Source organism: Clytia hemisphaerica, unplaced genomic scaffold, assembly GCF_902728285.1.
Source record: "Clytia hemisphaerica strain Z4C2 unplaced genomic scaffold, Clytia hemisphaerica genome assembly, whole genome shotgun sequence".
Taxonomy (NCBI): Eukaryota; Metazoa; Cnidaria; class Hydrozoa; order Leptothecata; family Clytiidae; genus Clytia; species Clytia hemisphaerica.
The window spans coordinates 870,347-880,890 of NW_027104472.1; the positions used below are offsets into that span (position 1 = coordinate 870,347).

The window sequence follows — 10,544 nt, forward strand, 5'->3', positions numbered from 1 at the left end:
TTCCAAAATATTAATATAAATGTCGTAAACTTCGCGATTCTTCGACCTTACGAATGTTTCTATTCGCGAAAGCCAAAGTAGTCCGGGTAATGATATCATACCTTTTTTTTCTCTACAACAGTAGCCTGTAAACTAGGCTTTGCGTTTCTTCAAAACAACAGAGATTCTGGAGTTTTTATACACCCCTGTATCAGTGACCCGGTGTCATCCAACCCCTGTGGATAACCCGGTGAAAAATATTGTCAAAAATCGTCTCATTTTAAGCTCCCCAGCTGGCACACAACGTTGTTTCAACGTTTATTTAACGGTCACAACGTCCATATAACGTTAGATGAACGTTGGAACAACGTTTTGTGCCAGCTGGGTCCAGAGAATCCGGTCAAAATTTATTGAAAATCTGTACATCGGCAAAAACTTGGCAACTTATTATCCTACCCCGGTCAAAAATCGCATTAATTAGGACAGCCTAGTCAAATTTGAAAAAAATACATTGATAAAAACACACCCCCGGTGGATCTTAGAACAGGGTTGTATTTATCAGGGCCAATAGTCTAAAAACCAATGAATGACCTAAAAGGGAATATTGTAAAAATGAAAGATGAAATTGATATTATTTCAAATCCGTTGAAAACACTTCAACCCATTTTTTTAATCGGCGCAAATTGAGACCACTTGAACATTTTGGTTTTAAACAAACAAAAGTTAAAATGAAAAAAATGGTACCTTCACACTTTATCAAATTCATATCAATCAGCGCTACTATATTTTTTTGTAACTGACAACATTTACCCCCGGAAATCATTGGTAAAAATTAAATTCTAGCAAACAAATTTACTATTAAACAGGGGGTTATTCATAATTTATCTCTAAACATGATTGTTAAAAAGCCGCGCCCCTTATTCGCTAAACGTTTTCGATTTCCAGTTTATACTTTTTACGGAAATCACTCAAAAGCACTCAAATTAACACACAAATTTTAAATTAAAACAATTTGCTAAAAGCACTCTTCTCATTGGATGATTTGAATGCAAAGAATTTTAACAACCAATCCCTGATGCCCTTGTTAAAAAAATACATAGATGCCTTAACCAATCACATTAAAACTTCAACGAGTAAACACCCAATCAGATTAAATGTTATAAAACTCTAGATTACAAACATTTCACATAAACTACAATGCACTCGACCTTACTAAGAAAATCTCTTTAAACTTATACTTTGGCTGATTTGGGACACATATCAAATTTGATAGGATAAATTAAAGAAACAAATTTTGAAAATAGGCATGAATTTAGGTCACTGACAAAGTTTCTCTATCCCGGCGAAACAAAATCTTTGATCTGAGTTTTATGAAAGTAATACCTTTTAATGGTAGCACTAACTCAATATTAGTGAATTATAAATTGACTCACATCGAGCAGTGCTACCATTTTCAAAAAACTCCGATCAAAGATGACGCATATAGTTTGGTTCAGGGTATAATCTCAGTCAAAATATATTGGGCATTTTGGTTAATTCCTCGTTTTCAGCAATTTAAAGTTCGGGTGAGAAAGTCGCTTTTGGGCAAATTGATAAATTTATTCGAATATTTCAATTCGAAAAACGAAATTTTCAAGATTGGAATTTTGGCTAGAAATACCCTCTAAATTTGCTATTTGACAAATATTGGCGTTTTCAGAGCATTTTTCAACTGATTTTTGGATTAAATCCATGTGAAATTTTTAAACGCTGGTTCGCGAAATTGAATCAAGGAAATTGATCCGATTAAAATAGCTTTTCACCTTGGTTCGTCTAAAAATTACGGGTTTTTTTATTTATTGTCTTCGTCAAGCAACCGCTTCTGTAAAAGCATCTGAAGAAGCAAGGAACTTGTACGATGGAGAGTCTTGGTTTCCTTTTTAAGGATTATGTATGAAAAAAACTCTCCATCGCATGTTTTGAGCTCTCCTCAGATCTGAATGCATACCAGCTGGCACACAACCTTTTTTTGACGTTTATCAACTTTCACAACGTCCATATAACGTTAGATAAACGTTGAAACAACGTTGTGTGTCAGCTGGGTAGGCGTTTCCATTAAGGAATAAATTATTCTGTATTGTTAATATTGTTCTCAAACTCTTCCTCAGTCTCCCAGTTGTTTCTTTTGTTCGCCGAATCGAACTCTAAAATAAAGACTGGACTTCTAGACATCTAAAAACATGCCATAAAAGTGGAATCGGTCTGTGTCTCAAAATGGTTTTAACATCTTTAACTCTCTGAAGTGATTCTTGGTTTTATAGTATTTGATAGTAGCCAAAACTATGGAAAGCTGTGGAGTAAGCTGCTAATTTTAAACATTTTAAAAAACTGATGTCCATTCAAATCTTTATTTTAGAGTTCAATGTCTTTTTTGTCATGGGACACATATAGAATACAAGTGGCTTGTTTAATCTCTTTATTTGGAACATTTCTTTATGGACAGGCTGTCAAGTACGTTCTAATACTTAAGGAGTCACGTAGCTTGTGTACTCGATGATAGAAATGTACTTCAAGTATTATTCTTAATTTCTTTCGTCGGTGATTGTTCTCGGAGTCATGTTCAAAAATTCTGTAATCAGATAGAATTTACTGGACTTTATAAACCCTGGATAAAGCTATACCCGACGTTTTTTTTTTTTGGATTTGGATTTTTGGCGACGTCGTCAAGTAAAAACTTCCCACATCAAAGAGTTTTTTTTTTAATGGGAATGTTTTCTAGCTCTTGGAAATATCTCAAAACGCTCAATTTTGCTGCGTCAGTATTTTTTCTGATTTTAAATTGCTATATTTTGATAAATACGTGACCTAATTTTACCTGATAACTAGAATATTTCGCTTTATCATGTAGATGGGAGACCCGTCTACTCTGTGCGTGTGATTTCGAAGTATAGCATTTAGTCAAACAAATAATAATATGGAAATAACAGAGTAGCCGGGTATTTTTGCAGATGCCAAATCTGGTCGCAGAATTCTATTGGCTGTTAAACAATCGTTGAAATCACGTGCTATTATTGTTTTGATTGGAAGTACGCGAACCTGATTGGCTAACCTTATCAACGGCTTTTTTGGCACCAAATTCAAACCAAATGTAAACAAATTCAAACTGGGTCAAAAATACCATACTCTCAATGAGTAGCTTCTGATGGGGTTTTTACTTATGTGGTCTAAGTTTGAATAGAGAGTATGGATCTCCAGACTATTTTTAATGTGAAAGACAGTTTTTTTTTTTTTTTTGAGTGACTTGTTCTCGGGTAATCATTTGGGTTATTATACTTATTTTCATGCAACTTTACTTCTGGACAGGTTAAATTTCTGTATTATCTTAATTCACATAATGCAGGAAGACCAAAAGATTTTTTTTCATTCACAATTCATCAGTGGAATTAGAATTTAAACAATTGGTTAGAAATTTATAGGAGACAAATGTTTCTTTACGATTCAAAGTAAAAAAAAATCGATTCCATAGCCTGCGAAGATTCAATATATTATCTAGATAGTCTACACAATAGACAGATCCAGGCTTTTATACTCTTGGTCTATAGGCACTGCTATAGGCGGTCGCTAGTGACCCCCACCGGGAATTGCTTATTAATAGGTTTAAACATAATAGACAACATTCACAAAAGATGTTTATCAATAGAGATTTTAAATAAAAGAATGTTTAAAACACAGCTGATTGGCTTAGGTTTCGAAACGCTCTATTGTTTCATTAAAACCTCAGTGCGCATGCGATTTATCTGGAGAATTTCAATATTCAAAACAAGAGCAGTGCTCATAGCCCGAAGAGTAGGAGTTTTACGCTCGAAACGAAGGAGGATATGACGTAGCCTATTATCTAGACCAAGCAGAGACCAATTCGATTAGTTGTTTTCATCGACCCTGAAAGTCTGAAAATTGAAAAAAATAATCCATTTTAGTAGTACATTTTTACTTTCATTGCTTTACAGACTCCCAAATTTTCAAAATTTTGGTAGTTTTTCCAAGGTTTTGAGAATTTTATGTTCAATTTTTCATTGTATCTATCAATTCGACCTTTTTGTGCCTTTTTATTTTCTATTTTGCATTATTGCCAAGATGTAGTAGTTTTTGCTGCTTTTTTAAAAGATTATATAGTCGAAATTCTACTTTTACTTTTATTTTGTAACTTTTTTTGGGTAGCTTGGCCCGCAAAACAACAAATTAAATTGGCTTCCCTTACCTTTTTTATTCTAGGAAAATTCCAATCTACAAACAGTAACCTATAAGGGTAACTAAACAATACTGTCGGTCTTTTATTTCTAGATAAAAATTCTATTGCCAATTATGACTGGATTCATGATCGAAGATGTTTTACAGAGAAACCCTGTCCAAGTCCAACCAACTAAACAACAATTTTATGATGTTGACAATTCGATGGAAATTTTATCCAAGACAAGAGGATCATTTTCTCCTGGTAAGTTTCAAGATTGTCTAGTCAAACATTTGTGCTTATAACATAACTGCCCACTTTAATCGAACAGTTCGATGATATAATTAATCGAAAGACTTAAATTTGATAAAATTGATTAACCGAATTTCTAATTGTAAAAATTTGACTAAAGGGATTTCCTTTTTAAGGATATAGAAAAAAGTATGCTGACATAGCAGTCAATCGAATTTACTCAAATCTTGTGCTCGTGCGCCATGGGAGAAAATTGTACTTTCTTTTGTATAAAAATGCTGTGTAACCAAATGATAGGGGATACGTTTAATGATGTCCTATAAGATTTTGCCGAAACTCCGATTTAAAAATCGAACCCAAAAGCCCGATTTTCACCTTTGTTCATGTCCCTCCTTATCAACGTTTTTTTAACATTGTCTAATTTTAAATAATCTCTGAGTAGATTCTCAGTACTCTGTGGGTGACACGTATTCCCTCTAAAGACCATGGCTCCGTAAGAGAATATGTTCAGGTTGGCGCACCGCTTTGATCTTTTTCATTCAGATTCGGGATGAATATTAAATGAACTTTTGAGCACGGTGATTGGCTAAAGCAAATCAATCACACCAAAATTAAACGCCAATCGCGTACATAAATATTATAACCCAGTGGCTTTCGCTCTCGCTTTATTAAAGCAAAAATCATAAAGAATAAAATTTCTTTTTTCAACTTTTTATAACAACATCCAAAATTTCTGAAGCAAGCCTTCCGTTTTAACTTTTTTGAGTTTTAAACCTAAAGATATTCTCAAAATGTTCTTAATTTCACGACTTTGTGAGTATTTTTGTTCAATTTCTTAAGAAATTTAGTCCAAAAAGCGGGTTTTTAACTTAGCCATATGTTCTAATAAAGTTTGCTATTATAAAAAACGTGTATACTGAACTAAAATATATTGTTTTATAGAGATTGGCACAAGAGCACTTGCAAAAAGCTTGCAAGAATCTCAATTCAAATTGCATGCCAATTACCATCGCCTGACATCACCAGATTATCTTCGACATCTAAACCCTAAATTTGTTACGCCCCTCCACCCTGAATCTGCTCTTCAATGTTATTGCTGTACATTCAAATCTTATACAAATGCGTCAAATTTCTACGGTTGTACCACAAGTAAATATTACCAATTTAGTCAGAGATTTGGTGGAGGTCAAAAGAAAAGACGGAATTTATTCACACGATATCAAACACTTCAGCTGGAAAGTCGTTTTCATAAGCAACGTTATTTATCAGCCGTCGAAAGAGAACATTTGGCATCCATTTTGAATCTTACAGCGACTCAGGTTTGTAAGCCTTTTTCTTTGAGATTTTAATCCTAAAAATGTTCTTAATTTCACGATATTTTGTGAGTATATTTGCGCAATTTCCTAAGAAATTGCGAGAATCCAGTGTTTAGAGAGTCCAAAAAGCCATATAATTGTGCATCATACAATGGAAAGTTTGTAAATTGGTCTTGACTTTGACACATCTATAAAAAATTTTAAATAAAGAAGGATTTTCTTAAACTATGTTGTCATGAGTATAACAAACACATTTCTTTTTCAAACTTTTCTTTTCATTTCAAGGTCAAAATCTGGTTCCAGAATCATCGTTATAAACATAAACGATTCGAACAAAGCGCCAAATACATCGAAAACGAAAATGAAAGGCTCCAACAGCAACAACAATGGGGTGCGGAATTCGATGAAATCGACATTGAACATCATGAAATTGACGAAGCGCCAGATGTAGAAAAATATTCATGTGAGGATGAGGAGCTAAATGTTGAAAAATTGCCAAAATTATCACCAAATTTTGATCTAGACTTATTGAATTTAGAGCAGAATGATAAAGAAACTGGACCGAGGCTGTATAAAAACGAAAGAGACACAAAAACGTTTCAAAGCATTGAAAAACGATCTCGCAACAAAAGCCTTGTCGACCAATCAGATTTAGTAAATGAAAGAGAAATTCTATCACAAAAAGAAACAGATGCCAAGAACACTATAATTTGGAGACCCTTTTAACAGCTAAAGTATTATTGTCACTAATTCTTTAAGTTGGTGCTTACAGAATATCGAAATACAGATAAAATTTCAAGCATACCTTTAAATACTGGAGTACCATCCAATTTTCGTGAAAATATTAGCTCTGTATGTATTTTAGGCGTTGAAGGGCAAGGGTATGTTCTGTTTATCACCAAAATACTGGGAGGATAAAACAAATATTTATTGAGCAACGGTTAACCACCTGGGGGGAGGCACTGAACTTAAAAACGACCGTACATGCAGCCCAAAATTAGGCCTTTGAAATCGGACACTTACAGTGCAGAGAAAATTTAGCCATATTAGAATAAATTTGAGTAAATTTGGACAAAAAATTTACCCTTACGGTGCATTTATTTAAAATTTTTTGACCATTTTTAGACAAAATATTGTCAGATTTTTCTAATTTTACACCCATAGAGTGCAACTTTTCTCATCTTTGACCATTCGACCCTTACAGTACACTTTGCGAATCTTGGAAAAGGGACCCTTAAGGGCCACACGTACGTTCGGTCGGCCGTTTACCCTGAGCCTCCCCTCCCCTTCTCTGGGTTAATACCAAAAATAACTTATAAAAAATTAGATAGAACTAGCCTGAAGCACAATAATGCACCACCATATCGAAAAGTAGACCACATTTCAGTACCGGTAATTTGATCGATCAAGATCAGATATATCAAATTCTATCACCTCGTTACCTGTCAAGTCAGTTGTTTATTTGGGTCGAAAAAATGGCCGGTAGCAAAATAGTTTTCTACTGCGGTCCTCTCACGGGGCATTATCAACTGCCGAAGCTTGAGAAAGACAAAGTAGCTCCATCTATCTTGTATAAGTAATCCGAGGAGAAAGAGTCGCCTCCGACTGCGGTCACAGACTTTTTTTACTATAAGTATCTGCGGTTAACATCAGTTTCTCCTCTAGCTAAAGAAGTGGGTTCTTAGATAGTTCTTCCTTTTTAAAGGCTTCATAACATAACTTTACCAGTCAGACTTTAATCCGTAATCCTGGATGATTGCCAAGGTTAATTTTGTTTTGACTGAATGCACACTATATCTAGTTCTCAACTTCAGTTGTATTGAGCTACAATCTGACAATGTCTGTGTGTCTGTCTGTCTGTCACAAAAACTTTAGGGCAGCCTGGAGACTTCAAAAATACTTGGATTTGGCTGAAATTTGGCACACTTGTTCCTTGGGTGAATATCTGGGGGCGTTTTCTTTATTTTTTGAAAATTTTGATTTTTGGGGCTTGGGGACGAGTTTTTCGCCAAAACGAGGCTAAAGCTTTGGGGCAGCCTGGAGACGTTAAAAATTGTTGGATTTGGCTGAAATTTGACACACTTGTTCCTTGGGTGAATATCTGGGGGATTTTTTTCAATTTTCAAAAATTTTGTTTTTTGGGGCCTGGGGACGAGTTTTTCGCCAAAACGAGGCTAAAGCTTTGGGGCAGCCTGGAGACTTCAAAAATTGTTGGATTTGGCTGAAATTTGGCACACTTGTACCTTGGGTGAATATCTGGGGGTGGTCTACAATTGGGCCTATGAATAATTTGAAGCCACTGAAGTTGAGCCCAGTGCGTTGCGCACGTTCGACTATAGAATATCAATCTGACATCACAAGGGTGATGTTCCTAGTCTTCAAAACTTATCTGAGAATGTCTGTATGTATCGTATGCCTGTATGTATGTCAATTCAAAACTTTGGGGCAAAGGCTTTAGACTTCAAAAATGGTCCGATTTGATTGAAATTTTGCACACTTTTTCCTTGGGTGAATATGTGGGGGTGTTTTTTCACTTTTTGAAAATTTTTGATTTTTGGGTCGACTTAGAGAAAAGTTGTATAAAAAATTTTCAGCTGATGTTTACGATTGGGCAAACGAGTAATGTAAAAGATACTGAAGTTGAGCCCGTGCGGTTAGCACGTTCGACAGTGTTATAAGTTCCAATTTTGATTATCAAGTTTAGCTTGGTGAAAGAAGATACTCAATTCCTTTCCGTAAAACGACGAATAAACTTTCTCATTCCCAGGAAAACTTTCCTATTGCCTGCCGTTGTCTTTAACAACGGGAAAAGACCAACACTCTGATTAGGCATAAAAATAAACTTCACTTATTTTATTGGGTAAAAAGTAAAAAAATGCTATAAATATCACTAACATGGAGTTTGGCAACAGAAACTAAGATTACCATTTCTAGAGGATTTTTAACTGTAAACTGCCAACTGTCCCCGATTCTCAAAACATGCCATTTAATGCTTCATGTCGAATTTAAGTTGAATTTGAGTCCTAAAAAGAGGCTCCTCCAGCGGTTTTCGTGATGGCGTGATTGACGTTTTTTCACGTTCGTGATTTCCTGATTGAAGATATTAAAGTGCGTGATTGCGTGATCGGAGGAACCAGCGTGATCAACGTGATCGTGATAGAAAGAAAATTTTAACTCGTGATAACGTGACTTAGAATTTTTTTGCGTGATTGCGTGCAATTTGAAAGGTGACTGGAGGCGGGGCTCTAAGAATACCGTAAGGTAAGGAATATCTATGATGAAATGAAAAACTTCATGCTCATAAAAAAGCGTGTAAAAGTATAGTAAATAGTAAACAGGTACAGTCTAATATTTCAACGTCCATGAATAAATGCAGAAGAAATCACATTGTAGTAAAGTGAACAAAACCAATAGACATGAAACGTTTCACGTCTATTGACTTTGAAGTGAATAACCATAGAGTTTCTGAAACTACAGTTGACGCTCTCTAATTCGATCTTCCTTGGGAATTGAATTTTCATCGAATAAGGGAGCTTATCGAATAATAGAGCGTTGTTTATGAGAAATTCTTGATGACTGGGACTTCAAAATTTATCGAATAAGGGAGCGTATCGAGTAGTAGAACGTCGAATTAGAGAGCGTTAACTGTATTCAAACTTTGATTTTTTTTCAGGAGCGGAGGACTTCCAAAATTTAAACTTTTGAAGTCATTTGAAAAACAACTGAGAAAACTGAGAAGTGATTTAAAGCACATACGTCACTGAACACCCCTGTCGTTACAGCCCCGGTTGAACTTTTTCCAAAAAATTTCCCAAATCGAAACCCCATTGGGATAGTTTTTCTACACGAAATTCTGGCCAAATTTTCCAGTGGGGTGCGTGAGGGTCCAACCTTCGCTTCAACACTACGGTAGGCAAAGTTTCAAAAACTACAATGGCTTCTTCTCGGGTACCAATTCTAAAAAAACTCCGATCAAAGATATGGCTGATATAGCTTGGTCAGGGATATATAAAGGTCAGTGGTCCAACCGGTGTGACAGGTTCTGTGTACTTGACTAAAATCCGACGGCGACTAAAAAAAGCCGCCGTTTGTATGTAATATGTATGTAATAGTTTATTTCATGTTGACGAAAAGGTAGCAACAAAGGCTAATAAAAGTCAACGCTACTTTACAATAAAAAAAAGCTAATATTTTGTTGGCAGCTCATCGTCGCTGCTACTGGTTGGCAAAGTTTTTGTTTGTTTTTATCAAGCAAAGGTTATCTGTTCTGGGACTTCCTCTCACACGCCCATGAAATCACCATCACATTCGGAGTTCTAGCCACTTTTTTAGGTTGCTCATGATTCTTTCTTTTTCTTCTTCACTTTGCAAGGTCACCTTTATTGGACGCTTTTTCCTCGGCCCATTTTCATGTTCGAACCCAATACGATGTTGATACATTGGTTTGATGTCGCGAATGCCGATATCTTTGAGCAGATCCTCAATTTCCTTTCTGTCCTCTTCTTGATTTTCCTCTTTCGTTTCATCAATTTGTTCAGGAAGTCCATGAATTATGATGTTTCTTTTCCTTGATTCGATATCTCAATTTTCTCTTCTGTCCTCTTCTTTTTGTTCCGCAACAACAGATTTAAGAATCCTTGTGTGCTTTGGTTATATCAGCGTAGGTTTACATGATGACCCTTTCATTAGACTGGCACGCCAGTCGGGCTGGAACGGTATCACGCGGGAAAAGTGAGCGTAGGAGTTAGGTAAGCGTAGGAAGAAATTTTGTCGGCGGCGAGGGCTGAAAG

At 35.5% G+C, this 10,544-nt stretch overlaps 1 protein-coding gene across 1 annotated transcript in view; it reads left to right on the plus strand.

Moving 5' to 3' along the window:
- The window catches only part of LOC136821329 (peptidyl-prolyl cis-trans isomerase FKBP2-like), a 32,141-nt gene extending 25,575 nt beyond the window's left edge, over nt 1-6,566 (plus strand). The window contains exons 3-5 of the mRNA XM_067077564.1: nt 4,300-4,450; nt 5,381-5,757; nt 6,040-6,566. Coding sequence (XP_066933665.1) covers nt 4,300-4,450; nt 5,381-5,757; nt 6,040-6,480 — 969 coding nt within the window. The 3' untranslated portion in view covers nt 6,481-6,566. The remainder of the gene's footprint in view (nt 1-4,299; nt 4,451-5,380; nt 5,758-6,039) is intronic.
- Nucleotides 6,567-10,544: the final 3,978 nt, after the last annotated feature.